This window comes from Ursus americanus, chromosome 18 (genome assembly GCF_024610735.1).
Source record: "Ursus americanus isolate L20-20 chromosome 18, mUrsAme1.1.p, whole genome shotgun sequence".
Lineage (NCBI taxonomy): Eukaryota > Metazoa > Chordata > Mammalia > Carnivora > Ursidae > Ursus > Ursus americanus.
The window spans coordinates 27336800-27361966 of record NC_142144.1 but is presented as its reverse complement, the minus strand read 5'-3'; the positions used below and the strand labels follow the sequence as shown (position 1 = coordinate 27361966).

The 25167-nt window shown below is 37.5% G+C and overlaps 1 protein-coding gene and 1 long non-coding RNA gene across 2 annotated transcripts in view; one reads left to right on the top strand and one right to left on the bottom strand.

Moving 5' to 3' along the window:
• The window catches only part of SMC2 (structural maintenance of chromosomes 2), a 68208-nt gene extending 60798 nt beyond the window's left edge, over positions 1–7410 (top strand). The window contains exons 24-25 of the mRNA XM_045780351.2: positions 573–720; positions 1726–7410. Coding sequence (XP_045636307.2) covers positions 573–720; positions 1726–1884 — 307 coding nt within the window. The 3' untranslated portion in view covers positions 1885–7410. The remainder of the gene's footprint in view (positions 1–572; positions 721–1725) is intronic.
• Positions 1–25167, bottom strand: part of LOC123781066 (uncharacterized) — a 614912-nt gene that overhangs the window by 23064 nt on the left and 566681 nt on the right. The gene's annotated exons all lie outside the window — the stretch shown is intronic.

Here is a 25167-nt window from a genome sequence, read left to right as displayed (position 1 = left end):
ACACACAAAATTAACCACCACATAATAATTGTTCGAATTTCTGACACTGGGAAGTAATGGGCCATAATCTATACAACTTACTCTTAAATGGTGCCAATAAAAAGTGTGTATTTGTGTGTGTGTGTATACCCACAGGTACGTGCATAGTAAAAGTTAGAAAGACGGCACCTAAACCAGTTATAGTTTCACCAAGACAGTAGCTGTTGTCTTAATCAGTAAGTAGCCCTCACTCACCTGCTACTTAGGCATCTAATAGCAACAGGGGAAGGAAAGAAAACACTTAACATGATCTTTCCTTAAGTGACAATTATCCTGATGATTCGATTGGAAAGAATACAAACCTGTTCAAAATAAAACTCATTGAAGAGAAAAAAGGAAAAGCTAAAATAAAAGAACCATTTTAATACAACAAAAGTGTTGAAGTTTGAAACTTGAGATTATTTACTTCTATGGCGATCTTTCAGTTAAATCTGCACTATTCCATAGTAAGAGGATAGCAGATTTGCTTCAGTATTTCGGTAAAGAGTGGTAAAATCAAGTTTTGATAACTTCTCTTTTGGTCTTTCTTGAAGGTCCTTAGTAGCTTTGTCATTAATATTGTCCATGCTCCTCTTCAAACCTGCTCCTATTTATATCCTGGACGAGGTAGACGCAGCCTTGGACCTTTCGCACACCCAGAATATCGGACAGATGCTGCGTACTCATTTCACACATTCTCAGGTAAGAACCAGGAAGATGGTCTCCATGATAGTTTTAGTATTTCTTCTTCTAAAACTATTCTTTAGTAATGGCCAATACGAAGATATTTAGGATTGAGGAATATTAAAGCTTTGTGTATCTCTTTAAATATATAGTGCATATTTACATATACTTACATTCAAATGGATATAGAAGGAAAAAAGGTTTGGTTTCCTGTTAAAGAAAGAGCCAGGCATAACCATTGTTGTACCATGAGGGAGAATCTAAGGTTTTCATAATTTGGAATTAATTTACGGTTAAGATTATTTTCTCTAACTAGCTGCCAGAGAATACTCAAAGCAAGACTGTTTCAGGAAATCAGAAAGTCATGTGGTACTTGATGGGGGTACTTGTCATTTTTCCTGGGTAGGAAATAGAGAAAAGCCCCTTTCAGAGCTGTTTTTATTGAGCTGTTGCTGCAGGACCTGGGGCTGCCACATATGGTTATATAGATAACGCAGCGGACGATTCCGGGGCTCCATTTACCATAGTCGTCACAGACTACATTATGATGGTAGTCTTTTTAGCAGGTAGCAGCGAAGTGGTACCTTTTCTTAATTCTGTAAATGTTCCATTTGAGCTAGTGGTAGTGCTTGTAGGAACTTGTAGCCTTTGATATTCTTAAAATATCACAGAGAAAGCAATCTTACCAGGGCATTTAGAGCTAGCAACAAAACGGTGGTGCTAGGGCAGAGGACAGCAACCAGCACTCAACCCGCAGGAAATAGTAAACCTGGGTAATGAAGCACTCAAGGTAAAATTAAGAGACTCCTAAAACCCAAATATAGAAAGCTAGAATACATCTAGGTGCCCAATATTAGACTATTTGTTACTTGCATTTGAGGATGTGCATTTGCTTTGAGCCAAGCTTTGAAAGAAATAACAAGATCAGAATATCTCCAGACAGTTCTTAATCCCAGAATAAAAACAGGAATGGATTTCTTCAGATTATGAAAAGTATCTTATGCTTTTTTCTTTTTCCCTTAGTTCATTGTGGTGTCACTAAAGGAGGGTATGTTCAACAATGCAAATGTCCTTTTCAAAACCAAGTTTGTGGATGGTGTCTCGACAGTAGCCAGATTTACTCAATGTCAAAATGGAAAGATTCCAAAGGAAACTACATCCAAAGCAAAAGGACCCAAATGACCACATCTGGAAGTTAAAAGTACAAATTTACTCCTTCACCTTGACCTGTTTTTTTAAACAAAGAACTTGCGTTTTACTTATTTATGTAAAAATGTAATGTTTTGTTACTTAACCCATATCTTCTCTCCCTTTATGTAATCACTTACAAATGAGTATAGATTCCTCTCTTAATTAGTGTAACTGTGGTCCAATTGCTATGACTGTGATTTTATGCATGTCCTCAGATGCTTTTTTCTTACACAATTCTTTTATATATATATTGGGGACCCTGAGATACCTGGTTGGTGGTGAATTCTGTTTGCAAAATCAAAATACAAAGAGACAGATGAAATTATAGGATAGTCAGCTTTTAATTAGCTTAATTCCTAAGGTAATATTAGTGTGTTTTCTGTTAAGAAAGTCATCTAGGTAAGGAAGACTTATAAAGCAAGTATCTGGACCAACAAAGGGAACACAGAGGAAGCTGTTAGGCATGCACGAGCTGTTTGTGGTTAGTTCTGTGACGATACAATGCCAGAGCCCTGATTTAGACTCCATGATGTTTGGGTATCATGTTTCTATATGCTTAGTAATTGGTCTGTGCAATCTTAAGTTTTTAAAAAGTCTGCTGGTTTTTAATAGAAACCTGGGAAAAGGTCTGTTGCATACTGCCCTCCACATTTATCTGAAGTCTCATGTTTTCAAAGATTTTTGTCAGGCTTTTCATCATCTAATTAGTAACAATCCATTGGTGAATGAGAATGTATTTATTTTTCCTTCGTTCTGATACATTTATGAATAGATCGATCTGTTTTACCAAAAGAATTCAAAATTTGTTGATTATTATATTTCTCAGTGTCTTCTGCTTTCCAGTCCAAAAGGTTGACTCTCTTTTAACAACTCCAAAGCGGCACTACCAACCGCCGTGAGATTACTGTATGTAGTTCCTATTATCTCTAGGCACATCGCCAGAGCAGTGTCTCCAAACTTCGGATCTTGAAAGCTCTTACATGATCTCATCGGATCTTGAGTATGTTATTTTGGCCCCACATCCCTTCTTGATACTTGAGTCTTAGTTCCTTTATGTTATCTTTCCCCTATCTATGCTTATAGTCCTTGGACTTGGCTTTAACATTTCTCATCCTTCCTTCTCATGTCAGATAACATCCAGGTAACTGATATAATGGGACACATAGGAAAGGATTGAATCTGGAATTAGTTCTTGTTCACCGTGGGAGGAGAGGGAGACAAAGCTGTAAATGCTGAATTACAGGAAGTCTAAGACCACATGTAAGAGATATACAGGAGTTTTTTTCCTCTCAAATGTATTGCAGATTGTTTGCCAGGACATTTCTGTCAGTTCACACTTTCAGCAAGGTCACATACCTGTTGACCATAACCTAGTCAGCACTGGCTAGTAGTTCTATCACTTCTGATTTGCTAGTTATAAAATGGCACTTCATTGCTGTTTTAACTAGCACTTTATAAATAACTTGTGAGGTTGAATATTTTGCCATGTGAACTAATTTTCTTTACTACAAATTTTCTATATTTTTGCTTCCCTAATTTTTGTCATATATAATCCTGCACTCTGATGAAAGTCCTCAAACATTAAATTTTTGTGAGTCATATTCTTTCATTAGAAGAAGACATGAAGGGGAAATGGGGACATTGATTTCACACAGCTGCAATTATAGGAGTAACATTTACTGAGCTCTTTTATACATCAGATGCTATCCTCATTTGCACATGTTTTCACATTTGAGGTATGTACTGTTGATCAGCATTATATCATTGAGGAAATTGAATTGAGCAGAGAAGTTAAGAAACTTGTCCACAGTGACAATACAGTTAGTGAGAGGCAGAGCCAAGATACCAGTCTTGGTAGCTGGTCTCCAGAATCTATGATATATTACCCTTCTGACAGTTTGAACATTTGTGTTTATTGTATATAATAAATTTAAGACATACCTGGATAAGCAGTATGCACAATGTGAGAAAATTATTTTAGGAAGAATGTCAGACATTTGAAAAGGATTCCTTACCTTACCTTTTTTTGTTTGGTTTGTTTGGGCATTTCAGGTACACTAACAAAGGGAAAAGCAAAAACTTGAGAATCCCTCTTCCAATATGGTGAAGTAATCAAATAGACCAGCCACTCCCACAATCATGTCATCTGCTGATCGGGGCAGGTTTTCTTCCTTTTTGATCTGTGTGCCTTTTATTTCTTTTTTTTAACTGCACTGGCTTGAAGTTCCAGCCTCATGTTGTATAAGTGTAATAATGAGAGCTGGCATATTTGCCTTTTCCCCAGAATTCTAAGGAAAGCATTCAGTCTTTCACCACCTAAATATAATGTTTGCTATAGGCTTTTGGTTTATATTCTTTATTAAGGAAAAGAAGTTTCCTTCTATTCTTAGCTTAATCAGTTTTGTCATGGATGGGTTATTGAATTTTCTTTTTCTGCATTGATACGATCATGTAACTTCTTTAACCTGTTAGTACTATGAATTACATTACTTAATTTTTGAATATTAAACCAGCCTGGTATTCCTAGATTAAACCCCATTTGGCCATGGTCTATACTTCTTTTTATGTACGGGCATACCTTGTTTTATTGTGATTCATGGATAACTGCGTGTTTGTTTTATACAAATTGAAGGTTTGTGGCAACCGTGCAGCAAGTACGTCTGCCAGCACCATTTTTCTGACAGCATTTGTTCTGAGTCTCTCGGTTTGGTAATTCCCCGATAATTTCAAACTTTTTCATTATTATATATGTTACGGTGATCCGTGATCAATGATTACGACTCACTGAAAGCTCAGATAGATGGCTAGCATTTTTTAGCAATAAGGTATTTTTTAATTAAGGTATATACTTTCTTTTAGTCCTATGCTGCCGCACACTTAATAGACTATTAGAAATATAACTTTTATATGCACTGGGAGACCCAGAATTTTGCTTTGTGATACTTGTTTTATTGTGGTCATATGGAACTGAACCGAAATATCTCGAGGGTATGCTTTACCACAGGATTCTGTTTGCTAATAGTTTGGTCATGACTTTTGTGTATATTCACGAAAGTCTTTGACCTGTAGGTTTTCTTTTTTTTTTTTTTTTTTTTTTTACTGGCTTTATTTGGTTTTGGGATACTACTACCTTTGTAAAATGAATTGGGAAATGTTCTTTCTTCCATTTTCTGTAGAATTATATAGAATTTGTCTTAATCTTTTAAATATTAGAATTCTCCTGTGAAACTGTCTGGGCCTAGAGATTGGGGGGTAGGATGGGGAGAATATAAAGTAAGTACAATTTCTTTAATAGTTATGGGGCTATTTAAATTATCTATTTTATAAAGAGTGACTTGTGATAGTTTTTGTGGAATTGTTCCATATAAATTGTCAAGTTTGTAATTTGTGTGTAGAGGTCACGGTATTTCCTCATTATCCTTTTGATGTCTTCAAGCTGTGAAGTGGTATCACTTTTCCTGATATTGGTAATTTGTGTTTTTTTCTATGTCAATCTTGCTGAAGTTTGTTGATTTTATTGTCTTTTCAAAGAACCAGTTTTTTGTTTCATTGACTTTATTGCCTTTCAGTTTACAATTCTTTGATTTCTGCTTTCCTTTTTTTCTGCTTGCTTTGGGCTTACTCTGTTTGCTCTTTTCTAGTTTTATGGTAGAAGTTTAGACTATTGATTTGAGACCTTTTTTCTAGCAAGCAAGACCATCTAGCTTCATCTCACAGATTTTGATATGTTGCATTTTCATCTTTAAGTTCAAAATATATCCCAATTTGCTTTGACATTTCTTCTGTTGGATTTGTATTTACTTTCCAGATATTTGGAGATTTTCCAAGGTAGTATTTTCTTAGTGATTTCTACTTCAGTCTGTTAGGAATCGTTTTTTTGTTTTGTTTTTTTGTTAAAAAAATGATAGATTTAGACAACAAAAAGAGGTGCAAATCAGTGGTTTAAGCTTCTACCCTAATCTATATTCTAGATAAATAAGAACAAAGTAAACCCAAATTAAATAGAAAGGTGGAAATAATAAAAAGTAGAAGTCAGCACATATAGGACCGAAAAACAGTGGAGGAAAAAATTAGTGAAACTGATAACTGGTTCTCAAAAGAACAACAAAATCAGTCTATGTTTAATTAGACCAATCAGGTAAGCCAGAGAAAGTACAAGTTACTAATATGGGGAAGGAAAGAAGAGTTACTACTATGGCTCTTACCTAAATTAAATTATGATTTTTATGCCAATAAATGCAGCAACTTAGACAAAAATAAAACTCAACCAAAACCGACAAGAACAGACAAAACCAGAATAGCCTCACATCTATTAATGTAATCCAGATGATTAAATATCCTCCTGCAAGGCACACTTTAGTCCCATGTGGTTTCCACTTGTAAATTTTACCATTCAGGGCAGAAGTAACACCAGTCCTACAGTCTTTCAGAAAATAGAGGGGGAGGGGAACACTTCCAACTTGTTTTATGAGGTCAGGGTTTTAATACTAAAACTTGACAAAGACATTACAAAACAAAATTACAGGATGGTAGAAAATATTAGCAGACTGAATCTAATGACATCTATAAAAGGTAATAAACCATTTTCATGTTTTTAACAGATGGTACTGACAGATATTTATGCAGAAAAACAAACACTGCCCTTCACAACATACACAAAAAGTAATAGTTTTAACACTTCTAGAAGAAACAAAATCTTTGTGACCTTAGATTAGGCAAAGATTTCCTAGAACGCACGTGCACACACACACAATATTAAATTTAAAAATATATCTTCAAAAGACTCAAGAAAATGAAAAGACAAAGCACAGAATAGAAATTATTTGCAAGGTACAGAGCTGACAGAATTGCGTGCAGAATGTATAAAGAACTTGCAGTCCCCATGTTAACATTTGCATGAAGGGTGGATAAAACTGCTGTCTCAGCATAAACCAAGGCAGGGCAGCGCACTCTATTAGCAATGCTGACTGTATTTTTCACTGCCATGCATTTGAATGTTTTTTAATGGTAGACTCAAGGGTGGCTTTGATGAAGCCGTAAAAATTAATTTTTTTAATCTCCTCCTCCTCCATCTCTCATAATCTGAGGGAAAAATGGAAATTAGACAAAAGCACTTCTGCATACCAAAACAGGGTTATTTTGCAGAAATGCAGTTATTTCAGTTGGAGTCTGAAGTAACTGCTTTTTTTCATGAATACCGTTTTTACTTGAGTAGATGACTAAGACAAACTATGGTTATTTAAGCCTATGGTATTTGGCAGACATTTCTTAAAAATGAACAAAGTGAGCCTGTCATATTAACCTGACATCTGTTGCAAATAATAACATCGTAGCTTTCAAATGAAAATTAGAATTTGGGCAAACTTGTATTTGTCATTGTGAGCTGGACATCTTCTCAAAGACTTTTCTGATAATACTGGTGGTAATATTAACAAGCAGGATATTTTAGTATTGTATTATGAAATGTGTTAACATTTTGAAGATTTGCATAACTCAATAAATGGTATTTTCCCATGACGAATGTGTGATGCTACAAATCCTGCATGGGTAAAATAGCCCTTCTAAGTACAAGAAAGAACAATTTTAATGTTACCAAGTACAATAATTTTGATAGGGTTTTATTTATTTATTTATTTATCTTTTTTTTAAAGATTTTATTTATTTATTAGACAGAGATAGAGACAGCCAGCGAGAGAGGGAACACAAGCAGGGGGAGTGGGAGAGGAAGAAGCAGGCTCATAGCGGAGGAGCCTGATGTGGGGCTCGATCCCATAACGCAGGGATCACGCCCTGAGCCGAAGGCAGACGCTTAACCGCTGTGCCACCCAGGTGCCCCTTGATAGGGTTTTAGATTCCAAATGGCAACAAACTATTAAGAAGGAATCACTTGTTGTGTTGTGTCAAGAAAGAATATCTACGTTATCTAACACTCCTCCCTTTCCAGCTACATATTTATTCTCAACTCTAGGTATGAAACTTGAATAACTTGTCCAGTGTTACACTGGGGGGAAAGTGAGTGGGGGGAGATAGGGGAGCCAGGATTTAAACTCGGACTATCCCCCTCCATACTGCTAGCCATTATAATATAACAAACTATGAGCTAGGTATCCTCCTGCGTTTGTGCCTAGAGCTGAGCTAACATAGACAAGATTCTCGTTACTTGCCATGCGTGTGGGTGGGAGCAAGGAGGGGTACATTTAAATCCATCACAGAACAAAGATTGCAGTTTAATACTAAAGCTCATGCCACTGGTCATTTTATACCAATCTAGTGAGATAATGTGGCTACTATTGCTTAACTGTATGACAGAATGGTACACATAAGCTGCCCCTTTTCTTGCCACCAGTTAAGGACCAGAGTTTTCTTTGATGGGTTGAGGGTTTACATATTACCCAAGACAACTTTTCTTATGTGGTTTGGAGGATGGGCTCTGTTACTCAATGGTCCTAAGTATCTTCCCAAGTTTACCTCAAGCCTCTTGGCCCCTTTCTGCATGTTGTTCCTCATGCACATTACACCCTGTTTAACAGTTGGCATTCTGCACCTCTAACTGCCCACTTTATGGAGTTCCAGCCTATCCTAACCTAACTGCCTTTGTGAACCCCACATGCCACCCGAGCTGCAATAGTTGCCACTCCTGGACACAGCTTGCTGCTTTGTCTGTTTGGCTCCTGCTCTTGTCACTATGGAACAGTCATTCTATACCATTCCTGTCAACAGCATACCCATCTTTCAAGGTTCTACTCAGAAAGCACCACCTCTGTGGATCATCCTCTGTTCCCATCTTCCTTTCATAAGGTATCAGAAAATATTGCCTAATAGTAGTAACTGAACACACCTTAATTCTAGTAGATTGTAAACTGCTAAGTGCAACTCCTTAGAGCCCATAACCTATTAAATGACTTGGTCTCAAAGATGATTTCCTCAATGAAAGAGTATAAGAACTCTTAAAGATGAAATAGTGTGGTCCACACTATGGATTAGCAAACTGAGATTGTTTGACCCATAGTCACTATGAAAAATTACCATTAGAGTCTTGACATACAATCATACGTGTAATGAAGTCTCACAGTAAAATTTTATAAGCAAAGATTTCATGCTAGAGACTTTTTCCTCCAAGGAATTCAAAGAATCTATAGTATCAGCCCTTTTTTTATGTTGTATCTATTACTTCCTATTCTATTTTTTGTAGGTGTGGGAAGTATACAAATTGTCTATTGTGTTTCAGAGTTGAAAGGTTTTAATTTCACATCTGTCAGCTTTCACGAAAAAACTGAAGATGACACACACAAATGGAAATAGGTTCTGTGTTTATGGATTGGAAGAATTTTGTTAAAACGTCCACAGTCCCCAGAGCATCTACAGATTCAGTGCAATCCCTATCATACCAACAGCATTTTCCACAAAACTAGAAAAAATGATACTAAAGTTTGTGGAGCCACAAAACAGCCAAAGCAATCTTAAAGAACAAAGCTGGAGGTACCACAATCCCCAGTACCAAGCTACACCACAAAGCTGCAGTAATCAGAATAGTGTGATACTGGCACAAAGGTCGACCCTATAGATCAATGGAACAGGACAGAGTGCTCAGAAATAAAGCTGCTTATCTGGTCATTAATCTGCCACAAAGGAAGCAAGAATATACAAAACTTTAAATCGCTTAGTAATTTAGATCTAGGAGTTTGCTTTTGTGCTAATTAGGATTAACAATTCAAGGCATGTTAATTTGAAGAGGAGGGGGAAAAAAATCTAAAAAAAATGTTTATCCTGAGATTGCTTCTAGGTCAGCATAAGGAAGCAGGTATTAAACACATCCTGATTACCTCTGCTTTGGGGGACCAGAAAAAGCATGAGTTTACTTTTATAAATCGTTCTAATACTTTAAGCCATCTTTTCCACTCCCTCTCTCAATTTCTATCAGGGCTAAATGGACCAAAAATGCACTGTGCTGCTACTCTATGGCCATGCTATTACCTGGTTGCTGAAAAATGTAGATGGCAAAATGTAGATTTAGGATAAAGAGAAAGGAAGAAAAGCATACAGTGACTGCGCCTAGTTTCATCTATGACCTGATTTTAACAGCTCAACAAAGTTGCCGTTATCATTTTCACAGCTGAGAAAACACAGGCTCAGAGAAGTTACTTTCCTTGCTCAGTTAAGGTGCAGCCAATCAGAATTTGATTATGTCTCTTTAATTCCAAAGTTCATGATCTTTCAACTACACAGTTGTTTCCAACACATTATTTAGTAATGTAAAAACTATTTAAAGGGGAAAACGTTTCACAAGAGATTTAAATATGTATGAGTATAAACTTTGAAATGAACTCCTTTTGCCTCCAGTTTCATAAAACTAAAATAACAACAACAAAAACATGAAATAATTACAAACCACCAGAGAAACAAAAGTTTAGCTCAGCATTTATCTAATTATGCTGATGAAGGGTGAAATAAAGTTGTTGCTTAGAATGAGACTATGATGCTATCTGCTGCAGAGCAAATTCTTTTAATTTTCACACGTTAATGTGAACCATGACTAATTTTTCCCACCACTGCCCTCACCTTGCGCTACAATAAAACCTTGCACAGTGTGCCATAATGGCATTTGGTCATCACCTACCAGGAATAAACACGTACAGATGAAGAATAACTCTGTAACATATTGAGACAACTCTGTAACATATTGAGACAACTCTGTAACAATAACAATTGAGACAACACCAAAATAAGCTTTTGCACAGAGAATGAAACCATCAGCAAAACAAAAAGGCAATCCACTGAGTGGGAGAAGATATTTGAAATGATATATCCAATAAGGAGTTAATACCCAATATATATAAAAAGCCTAGGCAACTCAACACAAAAAAACAAATAAAAAATAACAATCCTATTAAAAAATGGGCAGAGGACCTGAACAGGCATTTCTTCAAAGAAGACATACAGTTGGCCAAAAGACACATGAAAAGATGCTCAACATCACCCATCATCTGGGAAATACAAACCAAAACAATGAATCACCTTACTCCTGTCAGAATGGCTAAAATCAAAAAGAAATAAAAAGTGTTCGTGAGTATATGGAGAAAAAGGAACCCTCATGCACTGCTGGTGGGAATGGAGATTGGTGCAGCCACTGTGGCAAATAGCATGGAAGTTCCTCAAAGAATTAAAAATAGAATTACTATTACTATTACTGCTATATGATCCAGCAATTCAACTTGTAGGTATTTATCTGAAGACAACAAAACCACTACCTTGAAAAGATACCTGCACCCCCATGTTCACTGCAGCTTTATTTAGAATATCCAAAATATGAAAATGGCCTGTGCATCCATTGATGGATGAATGGATAAAGAAAATGTGGTGTGTTATATACAGTGGAATATTATCCAGCCATAAAAAAAAAAAAGGAAATCTTGCCATTTGTGACAATATGGATGGAGTTTGAGGGCATTTTGCAAAGTGAAATAAATCAGAGAACAAATATTGTATGATCTTACTTACATGTGGAATGTAAAATAAACCAACAAAAAACCCCCAAGCTCATAAATACAGAGAACAGATTGGTGGTTGCCAGAGGTGGGGGGTGTGTAAAATGGGTGAAGGGGGTCAAAAGGTACAAATATCTAGTCATGGGCACATACAGCATGGGGACTATAGTTAACAATACTGTATTGTATATTTGAAAGTTCTTAAAGGTATCTTAAAAGTTCCCATCACAAGAAAAGAATTTGTAACAACGTTTGGTGACAGATTGTCTCCCTTTCCCACTCCCTCGGCTCCTCCCCTGCTTGCTCTAAAATAGATAAAACATTTTAAAAAATTAATGTAAAAATTTTTTTAAAAAGGAAAATGGTCAAACAGGAGAAAAACAGTATGACAAAAGATCACTAATACGTGGATATGGACCCAAGATCCAACCTTGAAAATTTAGCACAATTCTAACAAATGCAGTAACCAGACATGATTAAAATCTTGAATGGGGAGAAAAACACTGTAGAGACAGGTAAAAGATATTCATGTATTTTTGGCAAAATCAGTGGAAAAGAAAACACACCAGAAATTATCCACTTCTGATTTGCTTTTTGTCACAAAGGCATCATCCATAACTAAACTGAAGTTTGATATAGTCAAACTTGAATTCATGATGTGTCAATTGTCGATTCACTAACTCTTCAACTCCAGGCACACTATGAAAATCTACTACACTTTTTTTTTGCTGCCACTTGCTTTGTCTAAACTACAGGCACGAAGACAGACCTAATTCAGTAATAAGGATGGGAATCAGGTTTGACCGATATTAGGTGCTTAATCCTTAGAGAGAGTCTATATGACAGAGTATCAGAATCAAGTGTCTTTAACCCTCCTCAGGTACCCCCTCTCTCCTTCCTTTGTCCTGAACCTACCCAGTCAAGTCTTGCTGACAAATCTGATCTCACATTTTCACCCAGCCTCCTTTTGGTCTTTAATCACTGGCAAGCTCTTGTAGGTCCTGTGCCAGAATTTCTGCAGGACATTTCCCCCCCTCAAATCACAGGTTTTTCCCAAAGCCCTGTTCCTACCAGACTCCTAGGTCCAGCCTTAGCTTCTAGAACCATAGCCCAAGCTAGGCTAACCCTTGGATCCCCTGCTTGTCTGGGAAGGAAATTTGGACCCTTGTAATATTTTTAGCTAAAAATATTCTAAAGAGCAACCTGAGTCATTACATTTTTTTCTTTCTCTAAAAGAACATCAAAAGTTTGAGAGTGGGGCCCCTGGGTGGCTCAGTCGGTTAAGCATCTGCCTTTGGCTCAGGTCATGATCCCAAGGTCCTGGAATTGAGCCCTGCATCGTGCTCCCTGCTCATTGGGGAGCCTGCTTCTCCCTCTCCCTCTGCTGCTCCCCCTGCTCGTGCTGTCAATAATAAAATCTTAAAAAAAAAAAAAAACCAGAAAACACCAGTTTGAGAGTAATGCCAACTAATCTAAGCAAACCTAGTTATTGCAGAATCCCTTAAGTCAATGATGTCCTTTAACATATCACTGGAAACATTAGCAAATAATCCAGATAAGAAGTCCTGTTGTACATGAAGTTTATACATGCAGCTACTGCCACAGGAAGAAGTTCTTAGTGCTGCATCATTCAGGCTGAAAAATCAGATTAACGTGTTCGTACAAAAGCCTGTTCAGGCATGTGCAGTTTGTTACAGATTCCACTGAAACTGCAATTTGTTTTTACGCCTTTCCTGAGAACACATGCTCATAGCTTTTCAGTCCTAGTTTTTAACCTCTCAACCAAATTGCCATTCTTTTTTTTTTTTTTAAAGATTTTATTTATTTATTTGACAGAGACAGCCAGCGAGAGAGGGAACACAAGCAGAGGGAGTGGGAGAGGAAGAAGCAGCCTCCTAGCGGAGGAGCCTGATGTGGGGCTCGATCCCAGAACGCTGGGATCATGCCCTGAGCCGAAGGCAGACGCTTAACGACTGCGCCACCCAGGCGCCCCCCCCCCCCCAAATTGCCATTCTTAACCCAAATTCCCGTTTGCAGAAAACACTCCATTTCAATTAGTATGTTCTTACAGCATGTATAGATTACTCAATGTTAAAAGGTTTCAAAAAAATGAGTTTTCTTTTTTTAATTAAAACCTACATCTTTTTGATTAATATGATTCAGGATATAAAATAAGTAGGCAGCAATTATTTTGAGAGAAAATAAAATGGAGGCAGGCTATATGCTGAACACTTCTGCTATCTGAATTTCTTAAAGCAAAACAGCCTCAAACAACATACAGGTTTTCCATTCCCTATGCGTTTGGAACAAAATTAAAATGTTCTAATAGTGGGGCGCCTGGGTGGCACAGCGGTTAAGCGTCTGCCTTCGGCTCAGGGCGTGATCCCGTTGTTCTGGGATCGAGCCCCACATCAGGCTCCTCTGCTATGAGCCTGCTTCTTCCTCTCCCACTCCCCCTGCTTGTGTTCCCTCTCTCGCTGGCTGTCTCTATCTCTGTCAAATAAATAAATAAAACATTAAAAAAAAAAATACTAAAAAAAAAAATGTTCTAATAGTGCTAGGATTTTAGAATTACTCTGGGGTATTCCTACTCTTTTCAAACTTTAAATTACATCATTAAAATCATTAAATTTTTAAAAATTTATTCTTAGTTATAAGAAAAATGGATGTGTACAGCAAAAGTACAAAATTGATATCTGTAAATTAAAAACAAAATTATTTCTCTCCCCTCCACCCACATTCCTATTTCCAGACTAACCCCTTTAAATCACTTCTGTTTTAGTCTTTCTTTTCTAATTAATATTCCCATCCCACTGCATTAGTATCACGTGTCAGTATCACAAAGTTCCAAGGTTTTATTTGAGCAAGTTTCTTTTTGACCTAGGAGATATGTAAGTGACCTTCCTATTTAATTGGCTTTGAGCAGAAATTCCAGCATGCGTTCTACTTTATTTTTAATTAAGATTTTTTTTTTTTTTAATTTAACAGCACAAACAGGGGGAACAGCAGGCAGAGGGGGAAGTAGGCTCCCCGCTGAGCAAGGAGCCCGATGTGGGGCCTCATCCCAGGACCCTGGGATCATGACCTGAGCTGAAGGCAGACGCTTAACCAACTGAGCCACCCCGGCGCTCATGCATTCTACTTGTTTGCATTCTCAATTAAATATTGTCATCTGACTAGTCCTTGTAGGGTATTGGACTTCTCACAAACTAGACATGGCAGATTAACTCTAGCCTACGAGAAGACTCAGATTTGAATGCTATAACATTCGTTCACTCTTACTCTAAACATAGAACATGAGTTTATCTCTGACCTCATTCAGTTATTTTTACAAAAAAATTCAAGAATGTTTTGTGTCAGGTGTTCTGCTGCTGCTCATGTGTCTAGTTAGTTATGTTTCAGCAGTGAATGGTATAGTTTGTGTATAGTTTGAACTTTGTTTAGATAATTTTAAATCAATTTTACCATGGTCCACTGACCTTCCTCACTCCCCTCTGGGTAGAAAGAAAATTATATCCTGAGGGAGTAACAAACTCTCTAGGCCCCAGTGCCTTATAAAGCTTTTCCCGGTCCAAACAAATATTAATTTTTCCTTATTTATTCCTAATTTTTCCTTATTTATAAATGTGATTGCTTTTAGGAGAATACTACATATATTTATTTATTTTTCCTTATTAAATCAAGTGGTAAAAGATTACATAAAAGTTTTAGAAGATGGTATGCAAAAAAAATGTGAAATCACAGGATAGTGATATTATGAATTCTTTATATATGAATAATTCATTCATATTATTGTTACAGTAGTATACTTTGTGTTTAAAATGTTTTTCAGGATAACATTGTGAAAAAGGCTAGGAACAACCATAGTTTGTATCTGAATTGGATGCTGGCACACAAAGGAAGTTAAAAATGGATTCAGTGTAGAAGCCTGGTGACTAATATGAAATTTCCCTGCTTGAACTATCCTTAACTGTATTATGTTTCCAAATCAGCCTAGTCTGAGCTGATCATACACACTTATAGCCATCATCTGAAGAATGGAAGATTCTAACAGCAGTGAAAGTGGATAGAGTCTAAGAAATAATGATCTACATATGAGTGAGAACCAGGCTGTCAGAAGCTTCTAGTAGTCAAAAAAAAAAAAAAAAAAAAAAAATCACCTAGAATATTGCATATGACATATTCTGCAATATAAAGCATAAAGTACTCCCAATACAGAGAAAATATGCTTTACAACTTTTAAAACTATAAATACTCAAAAAATTAGGGGGAATTAGGCAATTCCTTTTCCTAATATTTATGAAACAAGATAAAATATATAAAACAATATTTGATAAATGAAACAAAAGCCTGAAATAAAATAGTGCTGAGAGGCAGCCAAATTAAAAGAAACTGAGTAAGATGAAAAAATTTGTGGTGATATGAAAAAGCAAATAGAATTAAAATTTACATTACCAGTAGTTAAGATCAGTCTGAAAAATCAAATCGATATTATGGAAAAAAATGTAATGTACTCTTTCAGTTACAGATAAAGAAAGAACAGAGAAAAAGAATTAAAATAACAACTTAGAGTTTAGCCCAAAGAGACAAAACACAATAATTACTGCTTGAAGAAGAGTCCAGAACAAATGAACCAAAAAAATAAATAAATAAATAAAGATAGAAGAATATTTTCCCAAGGTGAAGAAAGATTTGAGTTGAAAAGAGCTCACTGAGTGTTTCATGCTTAATAAAAACACATGGATAAATCCTTTAAATATATAAATATATATGTAGTTTAAATATAAGTAGATAATATATTAATATTACTTCATTTAAAATATATATAATTTCATAAGCATTTTGGCAAAGATGCTGTACCAAGGGAAAAACTCTGGTTGGTCTTGAGATTTCCTTTAAAAAATTATATATCAGAAGATATTTAGAATCTGCATGGGAAAAAATTGTAACAGATAAATTCTATATTCAGCCGATTTGTTAAATCAGGTGAGGAAGCAATAGAGTAGCATCTCAGATATGCAAAAAATTAGGAAAAAAAAAAGTATCACCTACTTAGTCTTCCTGGGAAAGCAAAAATACCCTCCAGTAAATAGTCCAGCTACACAAGGGATGAATCAAAATACAGAATCAAATAGGGAAGGTGCAGTTTAAGATGTTTAGTGGTGACCACTGGAATCGGCATTGTTGAAATTATTTTTAAATAAGCTTATAAAATAATGCAAACGTAAAAATAATTACTGAAAGAAAACAATTGACCACGAGATGTACCTGACCAAAAAATGGAGCACTGTAGGCAAAATCAATCTTTGAGGTGCGCCAAAATGTCACATACTTTTATTAAATAATTATCAGGAATGTCAGCTGGATGTTACAGGGAAAAAGGCTTTAATCCTGCGTCCATAGATGTACACTGACAAGTACTGGTGTCCTATTTGTCCATAGGACATGGGATAAAGTGGATAGAAAACAACTGTTTTAGTTCATATTTGTGTAATATCTCTACTAGGCACTTTACTGTCTCGACTGGGTGCTATTATCACATGCTTAATTCTTATAACCTGTTGAAAGGTAGTATCATCAAGTCTATTATACAGATGTGGACGATAAGAATCAGGCTGTTTAAGTAATGTGTCCAAGGTTGTATGGATAATAAATGATAGAGCTGAGATTTGAATACAGGTCCTGTCATTCCAAAGCCTGGGTATTCTCTGTCCACATTATACCATTCCCATCAATGTCCAGGTAAATGGTTTGACCAATCATTAAAACAAACTTTTTATCTTCATCTTATCCTAGGCTAAGCTTAGCAGTCTAACATTGAGTGGCCTCCCTTTTATCAGTAGAAAATGTGTAATGTATAAATTATGCTAAGATTACAACTGTTTGTCCTGTTTTAAAATCCATGATGATTGTTCTCATGAATCATCACAGAGAACTATATACCATATATATCACCTTCTAAAACAGGAAAACCCCACATGTCCTAATTGTGATTTCACACAGCAAAATAATTCCAAAGCAATGTTTCCATGTAAAATTGCATATAGTCCACAATCTACAGATGTAATACAATCCCTATCAAAATACCAACAGCATTTTTCACAGAACTAGAACAAATAATCCTAAAATTTGTATGGAGCCACAAAAGACCCCAAATAGCCAAACTAATCTTGAAAAAAGAACAAAACTGGAGGTATCACAATCCCAGATTTCAACATATACTACAAAGCTGTAGTAATCAAAACAGTATGGTACTGTTACAAAAACAGACATTGATCAATAGAACAGAACAACGAGCTCAGAAATAGACTCATGGTTATATGGAAAATTCATCTTTGATAAAGGAGGCAAGGCTATGCAATGGGAAAAAGACAGTCTGTTCAGCAGTGTTGAGAAAACTGGATAGCTACATGCAAAAGAATGAAACTGAGCCACTTTTTTACCTCACACACACAAAAATAAACTCAAAATGGATCAAAGATCTAAATGTGAGACCTGAAACCAAAAAAGTTCTAGAAGAGAGCACAGGCATTACTTTCTCTGACATCAGCCACAGTAACATTTTCTAGATATGTTTCCTGAGGTAAGGAAAACAAAAGCAAAAATAAAGTACATCAAAATAAAAATTTCTAGGGGCCATTTCAAGGAGCTTTCCTGGTATCTCCCATATACACAGGAGGTATATATATGTTATTTAACTTCTGTTTGTTTGTTTCTGTTAATCTAGCACACTAAAACTGCAATAGGTGACAGATATCAGCCTTCTGTGATCCTTTCAAGTGACCTCAAGGAGACATCAAAAACAAGAACTGGAAAACCAGCTGGTCCCCTGAATCGAGCTGGATATCTACCAGACCATCCTGAACACCCACGAAATCAGCCTGAGACGCAGGAAGATGCATCTGGATCTCTACAAACGAACATCTCCAGCGCTGAGTATTGAGGTATGAAGCAGGAAGCCATGAATCCATGCACAGATATCGGAGGATAAATGGAAGGGGGAGGGAGCTGACCTGCTCGGGCGCCGGGAAGCAGTAGCCACCTGCACGGGGGAGCAGGTGGACTCGTGGACCGGCACCTGCAGGAAAGCAGACCGAGACCGGGAGCCCGGGAACACACGCGACCAGACTGAAAACCAGAGCTCCGGAGCGCTCACTGGAACCAGACTGATACCGGGAGCTCGGGAGCGCACATGCGTCCAAACTGAAAACCGGCGCTCTGGAGCGCACGCGAACCACACTGAAACAGGGAGCTTGGGAGCACACGCGGGAACCGGGGGCGGCTGGTGGTGTTGGAAGCACAAAGGACAGAGACGTGCCGGCCCTGGAAGTGAGGGCTGACACAGGCTGTGGGGTGCACAATCTGAGATGCTGCCGAGTTTTTAGCAGCACTGACAGAAACAGAGTTAAAGTGGCCAGGAGAGCTCAGTGGAGAGCAGACTGCAATCTCTCTGTTCTGAGACAGGCTAGGATACCGCCACTGCTGCTCTGACTCTCAGAAGAGGCACAGAAAACCACCGGGAAAAGCTGCCAGAGAACAAAAGCCCAGAAATACTGGTTCGCATTGTGCCCATCCCCATTCCCCCCTCGCAGGGGATGGGGTGACTCTACCCAAACAGGGCTGCCTGAGTATCAGCGTGGCAGGCCCCTTCCCCAGAAAGCAGGCTAAAAAATAAAGAAGCCCACATCCCTAAAGTCCCTATAAAACACATGCACACTGCCTGGGTTCTGGTCAATAATTTGGGCTCTAGGCATCCCTGCAACCTCTCCTCAGCAGAATGATGAGGAGGAGAAATCCCCCCCAACAAAGAAAAGATATAGAGTCTGTGGCCTCTGCCACAGAACTGATGGATATGGATATAACCAAATTGTCAGAAATGGAGTTCAGAGTAACAATGGTCAAGATGATGTGTAGGCTTAAAAAATATATGTTAATGAAAATATTAATGAGAATATAGAATCTCTAAGGGTGGAAATGAGAGCAAATCTGGCAGAAATTAAAGATGGTATGAATCAACTGCAGTCTAAACTAGATGCTCTGATGGCCAGGGTAAATGAGGCAGAGAATGAATTAGTGAATTGGAGGATGGGATGGTAGAAGAGAAAGTTAAAACAGAAACTTGGCTCAAAAAAATCCAATCTCAAAAATGTAGACCATGGGAGATTACAGACTCAATGAAACGTTTTAATGTCAGAATCATCGGCATCCCTGAGGGGGTGAAGAGAGCTCTAGAAGAGATATTTGAACAAATTGTAGCTGAGAACATCCCTAATCTGGCAAAGGAACAAGCACTCGTGTCCAAGAGGCAGAGAGGACCCCTCCTAAGGTCAATGACAACAGACCTACACCATGTCATGTCATAGTGCATTTTGCAAATATTAGATCCCAGGATACAGTCTTGAAAGCAGCCAAGGGGAAGAAAATCCTCACGTACAGAGGGAGGGCCATCAGAATAACATCAGACCTGTCTACAGAAACTTGGCAGGCTAGGAAGGATTGGCAGGGTATTTTCAAGGCTTTATCTGAGAAAAACATGCAACCAAAGATCCTTTATCCAGCAACGCTGTCATTCAGAATTGATGGAGAGATAAGAACCTTCCAGGATTGGCAGAAACTGAAGGAATTCATAACCACCAAACCAGCCCAACATGAGGTATTAAGGGGGGTTCTATAAAAAGTCCCCAAGAGCGATACAGAACAGAAATCTACACTCTATAGAAACAAAGACTTCACAAGCAACATGACATCATTAAAATCATCTCTCTCAATAATCAGTCTCAATGTGAATGGCCTAAATGCTCCCATAAAACACCACAGGGTTGCACATTGGATAAAAAGACATGACCCATCCATTTGCTGTCTATAAGAGACTCATTTTGAACCTAAAGATACATCCAAACTGAAAGTGAAGGGATGGAAAACCATTTTTCATGCCAATGGACCTCAAAAGAAAGCTGGGGTAGCAATTCTCATATCAGACAGATTAGATTTTAAACTAAAGACTGTAGTGAGAGATACGGAAGGACACTATATTATTCTTAAAGGATGTATCCAACAAGTGGATATTACAATTATAAATATCTATGCCCCCAACAGGGGAGCAGCTAGATACACAAGCCAACTCTTAACCAGAAAAAGGAGACATTTAGATAATAATACGTTAATAGTAGGGGAACTCAACACTCTGCTCTCAGCAATAGACAGACCATCTAAGCATAAAATCAACAAAGAAACAAGAGCTTTGAATGACACACTGGACCAGATGGACCTCATAGATACATACAGAACACTACACCCCAGAACAACAGAATACTCATTCTTTTCAAATGCACATGGAACTTTCTCCAGAATAGACCATATACTGGGTCACAAAACAGCTCTCAACCAATACCAAAAGACTGAGATTATTCCCTGCATATTCTCAGACCACAATGCTTTGAAACTGGAAGTCAATCACAAGGAAAAATTTGGAGGAAACTCAAACACTTGGAAACGAAGAACCATCCTGCTCAAGAATGATTGGGTAAATCAGGAAATTAAAAATCAGATTAAACAATTTTTGGAGACCAATGAGAATGAAAACACATCAGTCCAAAACCTATGGGACACTGCAAAGGCAGTCCTAAGGGGAAAATACATAGCCATCCAAGCCTCACTCAAAAGAATAGAAAAATCTAAAAATGCAGTTTGTATGTTCTCACCTCAAGAAACTGGAGCTGGAACAAAAGAACAATACTAACCCACACATGAGAAGGCATTTGATCAAGATTACAGCAGATATCAATGAATTAGAAACCAGGAGCACAGTAGAGCAGATCAACAGATCTAGAAGCTGGTTCTTTGAAAGAATAAATAAGATCGATAAGCCACTGGCCAGACTTATTCAAAAGAATAGAGAAAAGACCCAAAATAATAAAATTATGAATGAAAGGGGAGAGATCACAACCAACATCAATGAAATAGGAAAGATCATTAGAAACTTTTATCAACAGCTTTATGCCAATAAAACTACCTGGAAGAAATGGATGCCTTCCTGGAAACCTATAAACTACCAAGACTGAAACAGGAAGAAATTGATTATTTAAGCAGACCCATTAATTATGAAGAGATTGAAGCAGTGTTCAAAAACCTCCCCCAAAACAAGAGTCCAGGGCCTGACAGATTCCCCGGGGAATTCTACCAAACATTCAAAGAAAAAAGAATACCTATTCTCCTGAAGCTGTTTCAAAAAATAGAAACAGAAGGAAAACTACCAAACTCATTCTACGAGGCCAGTATTACCTTGATCCCCAAACCAGGCAAAGACTCCATCAAAAAGGAGAATTACAGACCAATATTCCTGATGAATATGGATGCCAAAATTCTCAACAAGATCCTAGCTAATAGGATCCTACAGTACATTAAAAGGATTATCCATCATGACCAAGTGGGATTCATCCCTGGGATGCAGGGTGGTTCAACATTCGCACATCGATCAGTGTGATAGATCTTATCAACAACAAAATAGTTAAGAACCATATGACCCTCTCAATTGATGCAGAAAAAGCATTTGACAAAATATAGCATCCTTTCCTAATTAAAACCCTTCAGAGTGTAGGGATAGAGGGTACATTCCTCTTCCATTTCATAAAAACCATCTATGAAAAGCCTACAGCAAATATCATTCTCAATGGGTAAAAGCTGAAAGCCTTTCCCTTAAGATCAGGAACACGACAAGGATGCCCACTCTTGCCATTATTATTCAACATAGTACTAGAAGTCCTTGCAACAGCAACAAGACAACAAAAAGGGATAAAAGGTATCCATATCGGTAAAGAAGAAGTCAAACTCTCTTCTCAGATGACATGAGACTCTATATGGAAAACCCAAAAGACTCCACCCTGAAACTACTAAAACTTATAGAGCAATTCAGTAATGTGGCGGGACACAAAATCAATGCTCAGAAATCAGTTGCATTTCTATACACAAACAATGAGACTGAAGAAAGAGAAATTAGGGAATCCATTCCATTTACAATAGCACCAAAAATCATACATTATCTCGGAATTAACTTAACCAGAGATGTAAAGGAACTATATTCTAGTAACTCCAAATCGCTCTTGAAAGACATTGAAGAAGACACAAAAAGATGGAAAGATATTCCATGCTTATGGGTCGGAAGAATAAACATAGTTAAAATGTCTATGCTACCCAGAGAAATCTACACTTTCAATGCCATCCCAATCAAAATACCAATGACGTTTTTCAAAGAAGTGGAACAAACAGCCCTTAAATTTGTGTGGAACCAGAAAAGGCCCCAAATTGCCGAGGAATTGTTGAAAAGGAAAAACAAAGCTGGGGGCATCACGATGCCGGATTTCAAGCTATACTACAAAGCTGTGATCACCAAGACAGCATGGTACTGGCACAAAAAGAGACACATAGACCAATGGAACAGAATAGAGAACCCAGAAATGGACCCTTGGCTCTTTGGGCAACTAATCTTTGACAAAGCAGGAAAAAACATGCAGTGGAAAAAAGACAGTCTCTTCAATAAATGGTGCTGGGAAAACTGGACAGCTACATGCAAAAGAATGAAACTTGACCACTCTCTCACACCATACACAAAGATAAACTCCAAATGGATGAAAGACCTCGATGTGAGACAGGAATCCATCAAAATCCTAGAGGAGAACATAGGCTGCAACCTCTTTGACATCAGCCACAGCAACATTTTTCATGACACATCTCCAAAGGCAAGAGAAACAAAAGAAAAAAAATGAACTTGTGGGACTTCATCAAGATTAAAAGCTTCTGCACAGCCAAGGAAACAGTCAAAAAAACTAAGAGGCAGCCCACGGAATGGGAGAAGATATTTGCAAATGACACTACAGATAAAAGACTAGTATCCAAGATCTACAAAGAACTTCTCAAACTCAATACACGGGAAACAAATAAACAAATCATAAAATGGGCAGAAGAGATGAACAGACACTTTTCCAATTAAGACATACAAATGGCTAACAGACACATGAAAAAATGTTCAAAATCATTAGCCATTAGGGAAATCCAAATCAAAACCACCTTGAAATACCATCTTACACCAGTTAGAATGGCAAAAATGGACAAGGCAAGAAACAACAACTGCTGGAGAGGATGTGGAGAAAGGGGATCCCTCTTACACTGTTGGTGGGAATGCAAGTTGGTAGAGCCACTTTGGAAAACAGTGTGGAGGTCCCTTAGAAAGTTTAAAATAGAGGTACCCTATGACCAGCAATTGCACTACTGGGTATTTACCCCATAAATACAGACATAATGAAGAGAAGGGCCATATGCACCCCAATGTTCATAGCAGCATTGTCCACAATAGCTAAATCGTGGAATGAGTCGAGATGCCCTTCAACAGATGACTGGATTAAGAAGATGTGGTCCATATATACAATGGAATATAACTCAGCCATCAGAAAGAACGATTCCACAACATTTGCTACAACATGGACGGGACTGGAGGAGATTATGCTAAGTGAAATAAGGCAAGCAGAGAAAGACAATTATCATATGGTTTCACTCATTTATGGAACATAAGAAATAGCAGGGAGATCGGTAGGAGAAGGAAGGGAACAATGAAGGGGGGGTAAAAGAAGGGTGGATGAACCACAAGAGACTATGGACTCTGGGAAACAAACTGTGGGCTTCAGAGGGGACGGGGTGGGGGATTGGGATAGGCCGGTGATGGGTATTAAGGAGGGCACATATTGCACTGTGCACTGGGTGTTATATGCAAATAATGAATCATGGAACATTACATCAAAAACTAAGGATATACTGTATGGTGACTAACATTAAAAAATTATTATTAAAAAATAAATAAATAAAAAGCTTCTTCAACAGCAAAGGAAACAGTCAACAAAACTAAAAGACAACCTACTGAATAGGAGGAGATATTTGTAAATGACATATCCAATAAAGGATTAGTATCCAAAATATATGATGAACTTATAAACTCAACATCAAAATACAAATAATCCAATTAAAAATGGGCGGAAGACATGAACAGACATTTATACAAAGAAGACATACAGATGGCCAACAGAGACATGAAAAGATGTTCAACATCACTCATCATCAGGGAAATGCAAATCAGAAGCACAATGAGATCACCTCACACTTGTCAAAAAGGCTAAAATAAAAAACACAAGAGACAGCAAGTGTCGACGACAATGCAGAGAAAAAGGAACCTTTGTGCACCATTGGTGGTAATGCAAGCTGGTGTAGCCACTATGGAAAATAGTATGGAGGTTCCTCAAAAAATTAAAAAATAGAACTGTCATATGATCCAGTAATTCCACTACTTGGTATTTACCCAAAGATTATAAAAACACTAATTTGAAAAGATATGCCCCCTATCTTTATTGCGGCATTATTTACAATAATCAAATTATAGAAGCAGCCCAAGTGTCCGTTGATAGATGAATGGATAAAGATGTCACACACACACGCACACACACACACACACCGGAATATTACTCAACCATAAAAAAGAATGAAATCTTGCTATTTGGAACATGGATGGAGCTAGAGAGTATAATGCTAAGTGAAATAAGTCAGAGAAAGACAAGTAACACATGGTTTCAGTCCTGTAATTTAAGACACAAACAAGCAGAAGAAAAATGACAAACCAAAAAACAGACTCTTAACTCTAGAGAACAAATCGATGGTCACCAGAGAAGAGGCAGGTGGGCGGATGGGTGAAAGAGGTGAAGGGGATTAAGAGGACACTTATCATGATGAGCACTGAGTCATGTATAGA